The sequence below is a fragment of the Habropoda laboriosa genome, unplaced genomic scaffold (assembly GCF_001263275.1).
Source record: "Habropoda laboriosa isolate 0110345459 unplaced genomic scaffold, ASM126327v1 scaffold99, whole genome shotgun sequence".
Taxonomy (NCBI): domain Eukaryota; kingdom Metazoa; phylum Arthropoda; class Insecta; order Hymenoptera; family Apidae; genus Habropoda; species Habropoda laboriosa.
In genome coordinates, this window is record NW_017100239.1 from 1,873,333 (window position 1) to 1,891,462 (window position 18,130).

Sequence of the window (18,130 nt, forward strand, 5' to 3'; positions counted from 1 at the left end):
TGCCCCAGGAGCATTTCCACCGCGTCATTCAGTGGCGCCTGCAATTTCGTCCTGTCGATACTCCGCGGCCCTCCCATCCTCTCTCTCGATCATCACGCTCGTTAGTCACGACGATCCGATATTTAAAATCGAACCGTGGAAAATGAAATTCGTGAGCTTGGCATTGTCTTACCGAACCGCTTCTTTACGCTCGATTACGCGTATCCAATGCTTCTGCAAACATTCTTTCTTAAAAAGTCCTTCGAAAGGATCGCTAATTCCTTCAAAACGACGAAGAACGAATTTTTAATCAAAGTCAATTCAATTGCACCGCTTGCATTTTAATTCTCGCTCGTTGAAACACCCTTTGCACACCCGTTCTTTTTGTCTTTAACGCTCCTCAAAGACTGTCCCCTCTCGAAACTTCGAGAAAATGTGAATTTCAAAGCATTCACCGTCTAGCGTACACAAAGGAATATTCAACGCGAAGAACTCGAGCGTGTACCAAAAAAATCACTTCCGCCGAACGTTTAAGATTTAAGGGCGCATAAAATGGCCTCTGTCTCAGCCCGCCGCACGTTTCATTTTCCACGAAGAAATTTTCGTTCCCGATGACTTTCCGTCCACGAAATCGCTTCACGCCAATTTCGCACCCCATCGTTAGTCCCCGAATTCTGGTGTGTAGCTCTCGAACGGTGATTAGCTCTAAGGAACACCCACAACTAGTGACTGCGCGACTTCTCTCCGGTCCGTTTAGTTTGGACAAGCGGTCGATCGAGCTCAAAAGAAAGCGAATCGTTAATGAGGATCTCCCGGAGCTGTGCACGTATGGCGGCAAACGAAAAGCGGAGAAGAGGGCAAACCGTGGACTCAAAACCGTGCCATTAGACTGTCAATTACGAGTCGAGCGAACGCTATAATGACAGACGTCCACGCTGTCAGCCGTTGCACCGAATTTCGGTGGCTGCTCGTTTTCTCCGGTCTAATTGCGAGGTCAGCTGGGATTATTTTCCATTTCGCGAAATAAACCGAAAGCTGCGAATCTTCTGGTCTCTGGTTGATTTAACGCCACTTGAAATCGCGTATTCGTGGAATAATCGAACGTCAGGGTTAATTAATCGAGGCGGAGAGACAAAGAACGACGGCACGCGTGCCATGATTATCGCCGGTTTAAGTCGAAAGAGCGACAGGAGCTAAGAGGGCGCAAAAAGCTGGGAAAATTAGTGACGCTTCTGTCGGCTGGCTTCTTAAGTGCCCGCTTAAACTTTTGTTGCTCGGTGTATACGCTTGCGCCAGAGTGACTCGGCGCCTTTTCGCGGAGGCGCCGGCCACACCTCGGGCGCCACGACGACGGATTTCGTGTCCCTTTTCCCACTGTCCAAACTATCGCCTCGGGCGCCAAACCTTCGCTTTCCAACGTCGCTAGCCTAACGATTTCCTTTTTCGGTAACGAAACCGAACAGAAGCGAGAGTTATTAATTAACCCTTTCGAACGCACTACCAGCCTTCGTAGTGAAAGGGTAAACACTTTTGCTGTCACTCGAAAATCGAAACAGATTCGTAATTTTAGCCGAGCGTGCAACCGAGGACTCGTGAAGGTACAGTCGATGGAAGAAATATAGTTTCTCAAGGCTAAGACACGCTTCACGCGACCCTCGCCGAGAATTCGAGTCCTTATCTTCTCAGATTTCTGTCCATTCTCTTCGCAATATGCTCGAACGTGACAATTTCGACACCTGAGTGAACTTACGACCTCGCTACATTTCTTCCATCGACTATACCACACTCTGACCACGGATCTTCGACGTTTGGTACACACTATGCAACCTATTCTGAACCCAGCAGCAAAGCATACCAACGACGCGTAACCGTGTATTTGCTTGATAGGCAAATATCGCTCCGGTAACGAGATCAAAATGGAAAAACAGCACGAAGGTAAACAAGCTGATCACCATCGTGTCTGGTAATGAATACTGGAACCGGGAGCAACATTTACCCCGGTCTTGAAATCTCCGGGTGCTGGGAATAGGCGTTTAAACCCGTCGAGTTACGGTGATTTTCTCTTGTGGAGCGAACGTGTTTTCCGCGAAATCGATCGCGGTGGCTCCGACGTTAAATTGCCTGCTGGCCGATAAGCGATACGCTCGCCGGTTTTTCTGGCCGCATGCCGGGCATACGCAACCACTGAGAGTCGGTTATTTAGAAGTCATTAGGACTCGTTACGTCGTACTAGCCTGGCTACACCGTCCTCCCTACTTATCGGCTAATTACCTATACACACTTCAGGTTTGTACATTCGTGTCTACACATCCCCGTGTACGCAGGCACACACACACACGCTGGACGCTTTCGGTCTTTAAGATAGTTACTTAGGCGGTGTTCGAGGGAACTGCATTCTAATGAAACACCACGAGACTAGCTCGTTTATGTAATTCGCGACGCGCATCGAGATTTATGCATTCGGACACGTAGATTTATGTATCCGCGTTGGATTTACGCGGCCGTGGTTGGATTTATTGCTGGAAACCGGCTACCGAAGCCCTACTACTTTAATTAGCTCGAATCGCGGCCTTAACCCTTCTCTGCTGACGTTCACCCTGTCGTCGGTTCCAACGTCATCGTCTTTCGGGATTAGCCGTGGACTAATCGTTTGTAAAGTCTCGATAGTGTTCGTCGGGTTCGGTGTAAGGACGAAGGAAGAGTCAAGGGAAAATGATTTATTTCTTATCGAAAGTTCCAAGTCACTGTCATTTAAACAATAACAGTGCGCTCTTCAAATCAGTCCATCGAACAGTTGGAAATATTTACCAAATTCCACTGGCACAACTGATTACCAGTATCGAGATACTGTATCTACGAAATGACGAGTCACGTTGCACAGCAAAATTTCCAAAATGTTCAAACTTCACCTACACATAGTCACGCTCCACGTTATGGTAACCAACTACGTTTAGAGCACTCACCGCTCGTCGAATAAAATTCCAACACAGCATCCACCGCAAGTAGAAGGATCTCTTCGCTTCAGCTACTCTCTGCAAAAAACTCCTCATTTGAAATTCCATTTCACCCTTTCCGAGGAATTAAAGCGAGGCACAAGAAGAAGGGTCTGTACAGAAGATTTCTAAGTGGAACGAAATATTTCTTCGCGTTATTCCACAGGAGTGGGGAGGGAAAAGGGGGAAGAAAAAAACTACGAGAGGACGTTAAATGAAAACACGATCAAGTGAAAACGTCACCGGAGAACAGGATTGTCCCGGCGACACATGGTTGAAGTAAGCGCGAGGGGGACAGCAGAGGAATCCTTCACACGGTTTTGCGCTCGTTATATACCATCAACGCTAAACACCATCGACCATGAACACGCTATAATATTTTACTACATGGCTATCCAGAGGTAATACCTCGTACACACGTTGGACGAGAGTGATACGCGTGTAACGGGCCGCGGAATAGAGATACCGGCTTCAGATAATAAGATACCGATAAGTCAACGCTCAGGAGGGGGAGAAAGAGAAATTAAAAATTGCCCTTAAACACGCTACACGGCTAATGCACCGGACGAATTCTTATCGGTAATTACAATGTGTTTATCCTCTTACCTCTTTGCCCGAACGAGGAATCCTCTATCGACGATCTTCCAAAGGCTCGAGTCACACGAGAGGTGAGGTTAATTCGAACGTGAAGCGAAAAAAGGAAGAAAGAAGGAGTCACGCACTTTGGAAGAACGCGTTAACGAAGGGTAACGGGCGGTAAAGTGAAACAGAATTGTAGTAGGTGATGCGAAATTCGACAAACACGTTCTCGAGCAATATGGCGGTCGATCGTGAAGCAACGCCTGGTAAACTACGACTGAAATGACCTGCCCTGCGCGACGAGGACTCTCGTGTTTGAAATTTGCTTTTCAAAACAACACACACATATATATGTACGTCGCGTTCAACAACCTTTTCAGCTTGTTTTCAAATAGGATCACGCCGTTAATGGCAGTCCTATTTCGCGAGCGTACGAATGAATTATTTAAAAGGAATCCCGAATGTATTCTAATTAATCCAGAAAAGGATATCTCGAGCGTGGAGAAAGTCCCCGTAAATATAGCAATTACCTAAAGCGTCGTCGTATCGAGGTGTATAGTTAAGCTAGAGAGAACAAGCTCTCAGCGGAGGCTGATCTGTTAATTAGCGAAGCGCGCGCTAGACATTTCCATTGAAACGGTAAATTAGGTGCAAATTTTACCGCGGTACGAAAGAAACCGGCGGCTAGAGAAATGCACGGAAGAAACGTCGTTTTTCCTCATCTCTCGCCTCCTCTTTCTTTTTTCTCTGCCGGTGGAACGCGCTTAGGCGCCCGTAACAGCGGTGGCGACATCGCTAACGCGTCGTGATACATCGCAATCGTGAGAATCCTTGCTCCGTTGTTTCTTGAGGCTTCTCTCTGTACCTCGACGCACACACACACATCAGCCCCAGCAACCGGAAGAACACACGAGCTTCCCACGCCTCTAGTAAACCGCTTTATAACGGATCGTCTTGATTTCTCGGGCTAGTCAAATGCACTCGTTTCGAGGCGATCCCTCGAGGCTCTGCTTCTCTGCTCATGCTAACGTACAAGAGAGACCACGGTCGCGTCTCGGTGATTGGTGGAAAAATTCGTGTCACGAAAGCGGCCGCGGGTATATATATATACGTACAACCGCGTGATTTCGTGTACGATTTCAAGTACACGAGGCTCCGTGCCCGAGGAATTTCACGAAATAGGTAGAAAAACGAGGCTAACCGGTCGCTCGTCGATAACCACCGAGAGGGTAGAGGAGGGGAGGGCTGTAACGATATATTTGCATGCGCATTTCTCGGCCTACGTGTGCCTATAACGTTCCAGCCGGGTTTTCCATCTAAAAATACTAAGTGGCACGGCAATTTCGCCTGAGAAAGCGCGGTTCGTACGGTTCTATCGTTATTTTCTCGGCTCGTTACCGGTTAACCCTCCACAGACGCTCATTTCTTAAGCTTTTTCGCAGAATTAAAGGGCGGAATTTGGCGTATATAGGATCGAGTTCTGGTAACTATTTAGTTTAGATGTTGTTACTTTAATTTGAAAACCGTATCTTTCTCTTCTCGTTTGTTCCCTTCGTATTTTATTCGTAGATCAAAAATTGATACCCACACCCGTCTATACAGAACAAGGGACACATGTGTGCCGCGGCCAGTCGAGCAAATAATAATTTGAAAATATGTCGCCCCTATTCACCGCTCCTTTCTCTGTCTGTCGCCATTATTATCGCGAACCGAGCCGACAGCTTGGCCGCATTAGTGTCGCGAGGACTCGTAACCGCAAAACCACCGACCAGTCCCAAACACCATTATAAATGCATTAACTCTCCCCTACCTCCCCTGGTGTCCTCCCTCTTTTTAACCGCGTATCTCTCTCTCTCTTCGAGTAATTCTTTCGTCTTTTTCGGTTGATTCGAATAAACTCTTTGCATAACCGACACACGTTTTCATTCAAATTCATCTCCGTATCGTGTGAGGAGAAATACTTAAAATGAAAACTGTCCATTAATAATTTAACGAGTGGATGGATACAACACGATCTAAAGGAGCGTTTCCCAGAGTCATCGAAAAGGAACCGTTCCCTTTCCTTCGTCTCGAAAAGTCGACGATCATTAACCCCGATGGAAGCGATCGTTACACTTTCTTAACACTTCCCCCTTCTTCCTCCTCCCTCCACCGGCGCACAGTGTTACCCTTCGTTTTATACGAGATCGAGGCAGCCCCCGTGGAACCTCTCGAGAACGATAAATCAATGACTCTCGCTCTTTCCGCCGCTACTTCCGACCCCCTCGCCGTCTCTCTTCCACCAATGGGTTATTCAACGTCGATACAAAGAGCCCTGGCGCAGCAATTAAGGGTGTTTTAGAGTGGCTGCACTCGAGAATGACCGGCCACCCCTGGCCAAGAATAATGGTGGGGGTATTAAAAAACATTACTCATCACATAATCGCGCGAGCGGTTTTCATTGCAACTTGTCGTCTCCGTTCTTCAACCCCTCTCACTTTCTCTCATTCTCCCTGCAAGCGTGTACCCGGGTAAATCTATCTCTGTTCGTCTCTTGTGTCTGCGCATCGCGGTGGTTCGCCTATCCTTTCTCCCGGGCAGGGCAGAAAAATGAGAAATGATCGTGGCTCGATTCACAGAGGGGCCTGTTTAAAATTCATGAACGATTTTACTGCTACCGCCATCCCCTGTATCGTCGAGAGCGTCACAAAAGCCAGAGAGCAGGGGCATATCGAGAGAGAGAGTGGCCCACATTTTCAGAACGATACACATAGAGACACGGGTGCGTATACAGACACAGAGAAAGAGAGACAAGTTGTGAAAAAGGGTGGGATGCACCCCACGAAATATATTAATTGTCGAATTTTCCGTGCGAGTTGCATATCCGTTAGAGCCGCTTTGTCCCTTGCCAGCCACGGATCTCCTGATTATTAATTACCCCGACAACGGACTTCATCCCTCCTCCTCCTCCTCCACTCTTCTCTGTCTACCCTCCCGTGAAATTCGCGGCCTCGTTTCGAAGGTACAACGTTTTATTTTTATTCCATTTTTCTGTTTTTTTTTTTTTTTTTTTTTTTAATTTTTCATCTCTGTACCGCCGGTTTTTATGGAAAAACGTAACGAATGTCCCCGACGACGCGCGAGTGCTCGTTAATTATCGCGCCGAATTCCGCAACGAGCGAATCGTCGGCTTTTAATTGAGAGGATAGCGGAGACCGGTGAGGCTGATTTATCGTCGGCCAGTGGGGTTAATCGTGACGTTTGACAGTGGAATCGCCACAAGAGAGAGAGGGCTAGGCAGGCGCTCGGTTAGCGGGAATTTTATTGGTCGATTTCTCCTCTGTGCGACGAATTTTTCTAATTATCTCTCGCGTTAATTACAACGTTCTCGATCGTTATATCGGAGCGTGAATCCATATTTAACGGGGATCGATTACCCGTATAACCGCCGTTTATTATTAACGAACTTGGAAATTATTTTTGCATCGATGGAAAAATTGTTTTAATCAACCCCCGGGCGGCGGGTCGCTCGCGTTGTCTAATTTCCGCCCCGATATTCATATTCACGTTGAACGCGTCGAGGGAAATTTCTCGCTCAGCTCGCTCGCTCGCTCGTAATCGTGTCACAATGAGGTATAACATTACGTTTACGGTAATAACAAACGGGTAATACGCTGTAACTCGAGCGAGTGAGCTAAATCACCACGTGTCGGCACAGACAAGGGACTGTATAATTTTCCTCTCCGCTCTTTAATAATTACGCGCGATGCAACGAGTTGCGTAATTGGTCCAATTGGAATAGCATTATCGTGCCGCGACGGCCACCTTCGTCGTCTCTTTCCTTCTTTTCGTTTACCACGTATATTTCCATAATGACGCTCCCGAAAGGAAAATCGTGCCACGAGAATCTTTCGTTCGAGCTTTCTTCGTATTCATCGCTCGAGGATAGGTTCCAACCTGACCATTCTCTCTCGCGAATAATCAGAAAATTTCATCGATTCTCCTTCCGTTATTAATCGCTTCGACAAACTCTCCGTGAAGTCTGTATTAGCCGAACCGAAAGTATCGTGTAACGTTAACCCTGGAAAATCATGCGGAAATGTGTCTCGAACGCGTCCAAGGGCGCTTAACGCTCTAAGGGAGTACGCGCGCGTGGCATGATACGCGATGATTAGGCGGCAAAACTCCACGGGCTATTTGTTAGTATAATAAGCTCGCCAACAGTGTGGCCAACGTAACCACTCGCCGGCACGCCAGCCCGTTTTAGCGTAATTGTCCCAGATCGAGATTTACATACGCTGAACGGAGGGGGATCGAACGAGTAAAGGGGAGAGAATTCGGGGAAATGATAAAAAGCTAGGAGGAAAAATTTTTAACCGAGGAAGAATCATTCGCTTTGTACGATCTTACTCGCACGATTAACGAAAAAAGAAAAGAAAAAAAGACCGAAAATAAAAACGCCCCCTCTATTCTCTTTGCAGAACGAAGTGGAAGAGGCAGACGATCGTGGGCTTCGAGATCATGGCGGAGAACAATTTCGCCGTGGCGGCCTTCCAGCAGCTCTACGGAAGCGGAGCAGCGGCTGTTCCTGCTCATCCAGCAGCAGGAAGATACTGGCCTTATCCAAGTGCTCACGCGTTGCCAACAAACGGTCTATTTTACCAGCAAGCATCGGCAGCGGTCACTCTGCAGAAACCTCTTCCCTATAGACTGTATCCGCCAACGATGATCCTAGCAGGACCTAGCAATCCTCTAGGTTCCCTAACAGCGAGCTCCAGTCTGTCCAATCTGAGCAACTACTACAGAGACAGTCCAGAAATGGCCGACGGAAGAGAAAACATGGAGAGATCGTCGAGGCAGAGGGATCGAAGCAAAAGTCCTGTACTAAGTGACAGGTCGCCGTTGATGAAGGAGGAAAGACTGTACGCGCCTACGATGGTCCAAGCAGGATCTAGCAACACCCTTGGTACGCTCACAGCGAGCTCTAGCTTGTCAAATCTGAGCAACTATTACAGAGACAGTCCAGAAGTGGCGGACAGGGAAAGGGAGGGCCTGAACAGAGCGTCGAGACAGAGGGACAGGAGCAAGAGTCCTGTTTTGGGAGAAAGATCCCCTATGTGCAAGGACGACAGGCTCTATCCACCTACGATGCTCCAGGCAGGTCCTAGTAATACCATTGGATCATTAACGGGGAATTCCGGCCTGTCGAATTTAGGCAGCTATTACAGAGACAGTCCCGACATGATCGAAGGAAGGGACAGGGAGAATTTGAGTAGGGGGAGGAGGCAGAGGGACAGGAGCACCAGTCGCTCGCCTAAGAGAGAGGACAGTCCTCAGAGTATAAGAGCTGATAGCGACGAGGAGAGTATACACGATATCTAAGACAGACAAGGAGGAAGATTCGACTCGGAAGAGGAACCCTGGAAACGCAGCTACGCGGAGGTCAAAGAAGAGGAAGAGATCGATCCCTCGAAAGTGTCGTCTTGAATAGAACGTTCGACAAAATCTTTCGAGCTGGAGCAGTTGGTAGAGGGTAAACTGTGAACGTCTAAAAATTCTCGTTCGTAGCCGGTACGCTATTCGTTGCGCAAAAAAAAAAAAAGAAAAAAAGAAAAAAAAAGTCTCGCCGTCGATACGAAAGTAGAAGGAAACTGGACGGTGAGCGACACATTTTGTATTACACAAAACGGTCGATTTCGTGAGGTGGAACAGAGGAAGTGACATGGCACGGGACGTCCGGGATTTCCTAGATAATGAGAATGCGCAGAGGAAGCGTTGTGTGGTTAACCAAAGTTTCGTGATTCGAACGTTTAGCGCGAATCGACGGTACGGTGAAACAGTATTTTCCATGCCACGATGTGTAATCGTTGTACCTAACAGTTTCTTCGGATCGGAACCGATCCGACCGCTGATTCGACAGATTTATCGTACTTTGCGGGTCGTTGAACGACGAGAGGCGGCCGCTACTACTACTTTCCTCCGTGTAAATACAAAAACTGTTCACCTGTCTGGGTGCAAAAGGGGAAGAAGAACCGGGGGGGGGGGGGGGGGGGGAGAGGAGAGAAGAGAAGGCTAAAGAATGGGTTAGAGGAGGCTAGACGTTAGAATCGGGATAGTTGCGCCGAAGAAACGGAGTCGATCGCGAACGAACGCGAATCTACAATTAATATGACATTAAGGGATGGGAGAAGAGGGGCCTGTCTGCCTTTCTGCCTGCGGGGGAAGAACGTTCGAAATGACACGAAATTACACGCGGAGAGAAAAAGAAAGAAAAAGGAAGAAAGGTCTCTCTCGAGTGCCTATTCAAATAACCGTGGTCAGTGTTTCTGCTTGTTGTTCTCTGAATTTAGCCTTCTGAAAGTCTCCCCGCCCGCTCGTCGACGCACGATCAAATTGGCTAATTGATATCGACGCGACTCCCTCTCCCCTCCTCTTTCCTCCCTCAATCTCCCTCGGTTGTACGATTGTAACCACGCGACGAGCTCGTGACTCGGGAGGTAAACTCCCGTTGCTGTAAATACGATTAGAACTCGATTCGGCTACGTCGATGTAATTTCTCGCGTGTACGCCGAACACAACCGTTGTAAATAGCCACGTTTCTTTTTTTTTCTTTTCTTTTCGAGAAACAAGTCGTATGTGTAAGTCGAATAGAGGCCCGGTTGGAGGCGTGGTGAATTAATCGCCCAGGTATTCCGTATGTGAAGGCGTCACGACGCTAGCCTAACCGTGATAACCAAGATATTTCAAAGTATTTTTCAGATTCCAGTATACGTAGACGAGCGCGTAGAACGTGTTTTCTCACCGTCGGCGATTCTTCTATCGGAGAGAAATTCAGTTTGTCCGTTTGTTCGAGTAAAACGTCGTCGTTGTGTTTTTAGTTTCTCATTGTTTGTTTTCCTCGCGGAGGAACAGTCGAAAGATCAAGTTCGGCGAGGACGACGGGGAGGGACGGTGCGAAAGACGGTGTTGCGCGTTCAACGAAGAAAATACCAGTATTATGAATGTATAAAATTAGGGTGTACGATGATGAAAACAGGTGTACGATGTAAAGGAACACTTTAAGAAGAGCGGCGGCAGTTGTTGCAAGCCCCGTGGAGATCGCGGAGTCTCACGGTATCGTGCGACTTAAAATGTTAAGTAATACAGCAAGAAGTACATAGTATAAATCATGCTTTGTAAAATAATGTCTGTATAGCGAGAATTATTATATGGAAAATATATTATACTAAATTTAAACGCTCACGTCTCTACATCGTTCTTTTCATTCTATTAACGAACAACGATTCCCGTCCTTTATTCCTTGCCTAATAAGTTCGTTAGTATTCATAAGAGATGGTTTATAAGATGGTTATCGGGGCGAGCAATGTAGCAAGAAACATTTTGATTGCTTGTCCGCGCGCGAACCACTCGTAACCCGTGGAGGGAGGGAGATTTAGCGAATTTATTCATTATATCCAACCATTATCTTTCAGCGAGCAGCGGGCATAAAACTTAATTGAATTCACGAATTAGCGCGCTTTCTTCGTACTTGGCGAAAAATTAACAACGGGCAGGAAGTCGATTGTAGATTAAAGTTAAAATTAGCTCGGTCGTTAGTCGAAAATGAAAGGAAGGAGGTGTGTCTGACTACCCTTTCTTCTTCGTGGAATTCATCGTCAAAAGTATTATTCTCTACTGAAGCAAGTTAACCGTTCCTTCCACTTGTTTACCGATCGATTCTTCTTTACACACACACACACGCCCATAGAACAAAGCCAGATTGATCTTTCGGCTATCAAGAGAGGCTGGCTCTCTATCCACCTATTTTTCACGCGACGATGCATATTGCGAGATATTTACGATCAGGTTAATGCCTACACACGGATCGCGTCCACCTCCTGTTCCCTTATTTGCATTCCCATTTGCATACGCACACTTACGTAAACCGTATGATCGCGTTCCGCGATTTTTACAGTTAGACCCGACCGCGTATCGTCTAAGTGGAGTAAATAATGCTACGTGGCCGCTTTGTGAAACATTCCGCAGGTGTTACTCCCGCTATGAGAAAGTTTTGAAAGAATAGTAGTGTATTTTTTTTTTTTTTTTTTTTTTTTTTTTTTCTTCAAATAAATCCTTCGTTACACCTTTTTCTTGAGAACCCACTTGAAAGTATCCACCGCTTAAGCTAATCAATGTAGATTCACGTCTAACTATATAGTTAGAGGGTTTAACGAAGCTTTATTCACGATTCGCGTGAAAGAATTCGAAGGCGTAAAGGGCTGCTTGGTTATTACAGACGATGTCTCGCTCGCGTTCTCCATTACCCGCCGAGGAATTTCGGCCACGGTGTAATTTGCAAAAAGGGAGAGGGGAGGAGGTGGGGTTTGGAGGGCCTTACGAGAGTCGTCGAAGGTAAAACCCGAGAAGCGTGACAGCGTGCTCGAGGCTTAATCGCGTTTGCTTATTTCCGGCGTTGGTCAGCCGACGCTGCAATTATGTAGGAGCGAGCTCGAGCGCTAACTGCCGCGTAAGGGCTTATTTTATTCCTATTAGGGTAAAACGGGTAGCCGGGGGAGGACGCGTATTTCGCCTGTGTATCCCCAATTACGTGAAATTAATTTGGGCCCCATTAGCGGTGTGGCCCGGCTATGCCCAACGATTTTTCCCAACGGTTCCCCTCTCTCGCCCCTCTTCAATGCATATTTCAGTTAAAGGCAAACCACAGCCCTGTCGCGTTTAAACGTTTCTTCGCGTGATTTCTCCGTAAACTCGCGGTAACGCCGAATTTACGTATCGTTCGAGAGGATTACTCGAAATAACGTCAGGTTCTTTTACCTCGTGCAGAACGAAGAAGTTGACAGAGGAAGTGTATTTACTCGGGGAGAGGCGAGAAGATTCTGTTGCTCGATAAGAGGGCGTTAACGATCCTCTATTCGGTGAAAGGATTACGTTAACCGAGTGGACGAGGATGGAAAGTGAAATATATATTTGCTATCGTGTTATCGTTCGCACTTTCTACGAGCGCGAAGTTTCGAACGAGCTCTCGGAAGTCCCGTGGGACAGGAAGTAAACGCGAACGACGGTTAAATAATCGTGTAAAACAGTAACCGAACGTGTGCCTCGTAAAATCTCTTTTTAAGAAGCTATCCTGCCACCACGCTACTCTTTGCATAATTGCAGACCACGCAGAGAACGGATGCGCTTATTAGCTGAAAGCCTACGGGTAGGAAATCACAGTTTCATTTTTTCGCGTTCAGGTTCCACGCGGTTCGTTTCCCTATGGTGTGTATACGCCCGATGGAAACCGAAGAAGAAGACGAAGAAGAAGAACGAAGAGAAGGGACTACTAGCCGGGAGGATGTGGTTAACCCACGGTCAAATCGAGCTTTTGCCGGGCTTCTGCATCCTGAAACGGGCGACAAAAGAGAATCACCGGAACAAAAGTACAAGCACGTTATACTGCCCCCGCATCCTGTACGCTCGCCTGTCTCTCGTCGATCGAAACGTCTAGATCGTACACCGTTTTCACCTATTTTCTTTCGTTTTTTTTTTTTCTTTTTCGTTAATATAAATCGACGAGATCCAATGGAAGGTGCGCGAAATGTAAAAGGAACACGCAGGACGAGGGTATTAAGGGGAAAAATAATTATAACAAACGTGACACGGTGCACTGAAATTACACACTTCATAGATTGACGAACAGGAAGAAATAAAAAAGCAAGGAAACGCAAAGGATCGATTATCCCGGTGTATCTTAGAATTGACAATGCACGTGTAGAGTAGCCGACACGGTATTATACACCAGAGAACCAGGACGACGTCTACTTAATATTAATAACGCGTCCTCTGGAAACACAGGACGTTAAGAGAGAAGAAGCGGCAAGCAATTAACCGGTGGCCGTTTAATAGAATGCAAATAACCGGTCGCAACGATCGATTATCGTCTTCGTCCACCGGGTAAATGAAGTTATTTTGGCGACATCGCGCAAACATCGAACAACGTTCCGCTTGTATTCTCCGTTACAGAAAGAGGAGAGACAGAGAGAGAGAGGAGTTGGTGGAACAAAAAGGTGGCGGAAGAAAAGGTACAACAAACGATCTGATGCCTAAAGGGAGAAAGAAAAGAGAGAGAGGAAAAAGGTGGATCGAGGTGAGTAAGAGCGTATAATGTGTCCAAAAGGCACCTGCCTCCTTCGAGGCTTACTATCTTCCCATCGAATGGTCTCAAGAAAAGGAGCTAGACTCGAGTTAGCCGATGTTATCTCGTTTCGAGACCAGCGAACCACTTATATCGTTAATTGCTCCCACTTCCGGCCTCCCTCTCTCCCTCTATCACTCTCTTTCTCTCTTCCTTCACTCCTCACTCCCACTGGCTTTATCTGTTAGAGGCTGATGCGTGTGCGCGGCCGCGCGCGCGAGCGCTAAGAGCACGCATTATGCCTCCGTTAAACTTCGGAAAGGCGAGCACGGAAGCTTATGCCCTTTTAAGCGGACCTCGTGTAAGTGGATGTTCAACCTACCTTGGACACAATGTACTTAATCACCTCGCCTGGCCAAATTATTTATCGTATAATTCCGTTTTACGGGGAAAATCGTAATTGGAGAGGAAGTGAGACAGCGAGCGAGGGTTATATGTGTAATGTAGAACAGGAAAATCGCGTAACTTTATTGCATGTAGATCGGGTGCGTAACCGCGGAAAGCAAAAGGGTACCAGAGGCCTGGCGTAATTAATTGAAGAATATCCAATGAAGTACTTTTTGCACGGCCTCGCAGGCGAGCTCGAGTGTAAAATCAGTATGGAGCGATGACGATTAACCTTAATTTATGCCGGATTTTACGAGGGTACGTTAAACAGTTAACAAATTGGCAGGAGAGTTTCATTATTTTTCCAGATCTTGCAGCTCTGCTGCGTTATCCAACCTGCCGTGCGTATGATAATCGAGTCGACGCGGCAATTCAACATAGGCGTAATAAACTTCTGCGGTGAAAAATATCGAGCCACGTAGGTAGGTTAGGTGTGTATATCTTGTAAAATAGCTGCTAATGAAAGCGAGCGATTTCTTCTCGAGGTCGCAACAGCTCGTGAGCAACGGGAAGATAGGGAGAAAAAAAAAGGAACGATCACACGATAGCGAGTCGACTAGAAGAGGAGAGGAATGTAACGATTAGTCCGCGATTCGTCACGTATAATCGGTGGTCGAAACGTCGAAATATCGGTTGTAGAACGCGCCTCTCACCTTTGCCACACACACTCTCTCTCTCTCTCTGTTAACGATCTTCTTTTTCCCGCGGCGCGAAGATTCGTCGAAGAAGATTAAGACGAAACCAGTTGGTCGAGCCTGCGTGACAGGTCTCCGGCGGAAGGAGGAGAAAAACGCAAGGGATCACGCGGGGCGTAATCGCGCGCCACGGTGCGAACAGCCTGGTCGCGTAAACGCGCGCGCGTGTATGAAAAATCAACCGGGTCTCGCCTTCTATTTCCAAGATGCTCGGCAAAATTGAGCGTAATGTCGAACACGGGCCGGCAAATTACCCGCAACTGGCCCCACCTTTTCAGGTGCCTCGCCGAACTTCGTTATTATATTTACACCGCGTGCCTCCACACTTTCAGGAAAGAGGAATCCTTCGAGTACCTGCCTGCCTACCGTGCACGCGGTAAATATTTGATTGAATACTCAGAAGAGAACCCTCGTTTCGATGATTTTCCCATCGTACTGCCCGCGTTATATTCGACATCTCAAAGAGTTGAGTAACGCTCGTTTAATTGCTGTATTAAATTTCACCAGAAAATTTCTAGAACACTTTTTCTCGTGTAATTGAATTCCAGCTTGTAAATAATCATTTTATTTAATACGCGCAAATGGCGTGTTTCGCGCGTAAAAGTGAAACCTGGTCGGCCATAACTCACGATTAAAGACACAATAAATAACGAGACGGTGTATAGGAGATAACGGAGATCCGTGGTGCGAGATGTTTATCGTTAATCGAATCCTTTAATTGCGCGCCCCGTTTCGGGACACACGATAGCGTGGCGCGTGCAGGTGTACCTGGCGAGCTCTGAAAACGATATAATCGATGGTGGCTCGTCATTATCGAGTATCGTATATTATCGGCGGGGCTCATCAATGTGCCAGACGAGCGAGATTTGTCGCTTGCATCGTTACCCATTCGATGACAAATCATCGGTCCGACCTCAGCTCGACGATTACCCACCGCGATACTCTAATGTCGCGGCCTAGACTTCACGTGTCTTCATCAACTCTCTACCACCCCCTATGAAATGAAAGCGAAAGAAAAAAAAAAGAGAGAGAGCCTCGACCCTTTATTATTCTCTGCGCAGCAAATTATAAGTAATTAAGTCATTTGTTCGAAGGAAGATAAGGAGTGAACGCATTACAGCTAGGCTGCGCTAATCGAGCGTAATTTTTCTTCGAATTTCTTCATCATAAAATCGATCCTTGATTTCATGTTTTCCAAGCCACTCTGTATATTAAAGCGGCTCGCGCGTTATTATTCGTAAAACGCTACCTGTACATACGAGGGGTTTGTTTCTTTTATCGCGAGCACGGATCTTCCTCCTAAGTCTGCGCGGATTTCTCGCGTTTAACGTTAACGTTCGTAGCCATTGTCACGCGTGTCGCGTGTGGCAAAAAACTAATTCACCGTTGGAGAGAGCCTTCTGAAATAATCGAAACACACGTCGTGCCCTCTCAGGAACGGCCGCTTACACACGTTCTATCTGATGTGGCCGCATTAAGCTAATGAATTATCGCCGCGTGATCGCGATAACCGTCGAATATTTAGCCAACAGTTTCCTCTCTCTCTCTCTCTCTCTCTTTCTCTTTTTACCCTCGCGCAATTTGCGTGCGTGGAGACGCACGCGTGCTCACGGGCTAAAATAGACGCATCACGAGATAAAACACGCGGAAACTTTCGAGCACATGGCTTTACGGCAAGGGGGGAAATTTAAATATTGTAATTAAGACGAGGCCTCGCGTAATCGAGAATGGGAAGCCTCTTCTCCTCTCCTCTTCGTGAGCAGTGGCGTTTCGGTGGTCGAGCTTCGAGCATATGGCCAGACAATTACCACGCAAACTCTGAAAACACAGGGGACACACACCGTCCACTCTTATCTTCCTCCTTGATCCTGACCATTTTCGGGGTCCGTTCAGACCTCAGCATGCTTTCTCGGTTCCTTGTAACGTATTTTTTCGAGCACTCATGCTTTAGTCACCCTTCCTTCCAATGGGAAAGTGTTGTTTTACCCAAGTGGAAGAGAGGTTTCCTGTGTCGTTGTTAATTGTTCCTTCCAGAAGCAAGAGAAGATATTTAAAACGAGCTATCAGAGGTATTTAACGCGATACGAACGCTACGTAAGCTCTCAATTGTAGCCACTGATAAATTGATATCGCGAGAGGTTGAGTGTGTGTGAAAGTGCGATAAAAAGAAAAATGGCGAATTACTCATAACCTATTCTGAATCTTCGTTGACTAATACGCGAGGGAAGAAAATTCCAGGTGATAAGAGTAAGTTCGATTGGAGATTACAGGTGAGTAATGTCCCCGGCAGCCGTTCGGCAGTCAGCGCGAAGACAGAATCATTACTTAAGCCGATACAGCGGCGCGCGGTGGGTAGAAACTATAAGTACACACTGGATGCCCAGTTTACGTGCGTAAAGCCGAGGTCTCCAGCGGCGGTAAATTGATAAAGTGGGTGACAAGTCGTTAAATCACCGGCAGGTACGGTCATCGAGATGCGATTGCATGTGCAGTCGCACTCTCGCGTGCGCGCGCGCCCCGAAGCCTCGTGACACAGACAGAGAGAGTGTAGAACCGAACGACAGAGACGGAGAATATGGTTCTCTGAAGAGAGAGAGAGCGAGAGGGAGAGAGGGGGGAGAACAACGAGGGAGAGGAAAAAGGAGGAAGCGAGAATCAGATTTAGCAATCGACGATATATTTCAACTATCAACATTTTTGTAACTTATCGTTTTAGCGCACTGGAACATTTGCATACGCGTTTCGTAAATCATTTATAAAATACGTGCCGGGGGAATTTACGACTTTTGCTCGCGACTGCTTTATGAACGAGCGTTGTTTCTTTTTTCCTTTTTTTTTTTCTGTTTTTTCTGGTTTCAAACCCCTCGTTACAAAAGTCTCGTTAGCTCGAAACACGTATCTAATCTTATTCAACGTTAACGTTTCGAGAGATGTTTTTCATTCGTAAGGAGATTCACTGTGTGGATTTTAGTTGGAGGTTTGTTTCAAGGAGAGGTGAGTTACGATAAATTTCAAGCACCAGGAGGGGAAAGTGACTCGGCAGGTGGAATTCAGTGAGAACCGCTGTGAACACGGATTGTTTACCTGGCTGACTCTGTCTTCCTGCGGATGTCGCGATCGGTGTTGCCGGCTAAATCGTCGGCCATATTTTCTGCCCCCTTTGCGGGAGCCACTTGACGAACTATCACGCAGGTAGCGCATTCATACGCTTTCTCTTCCTTCTGCCTCTCCACGCGCGTTCGCTCGTCGACCGAATTTTCGGTTGAAGTAGGGAGACTGTGTGCACAGAGACTGTGATTCCTCTCTTAATTTCTCAACAGTCGAAAATCTCTTTTCTCTCT

General features: G+C 47.0%; 1 protein-coding gene across 1 annotated transcript in view; it reads left to right on the forward strand.

Annotated features, from left to right (window-relative positions):
• The window catches only part of LOC108571821 (homeobox protein B-H2-like), a 22,378-nt gene extending 13,461 nt beyond the window's left edge, over positions 1 to 8,917 (forward strand). The window contains exon 3 of the mRNA XM_017933962.1: positions 8,012 to 8,917. Coding sequence (XP_017789451.1) covers positions 8,012 to 8,912 — 901 coding nt within the window. The 3' untranslated portion in view covers positions 8,913 to 8,917. The remainder of the gene's footprint in view (positions 1 to 8,011) is intronic.
• The last annotated feature ends 9,213 nt before the right edge of the window (positions 8,918 to 18,130 follow it).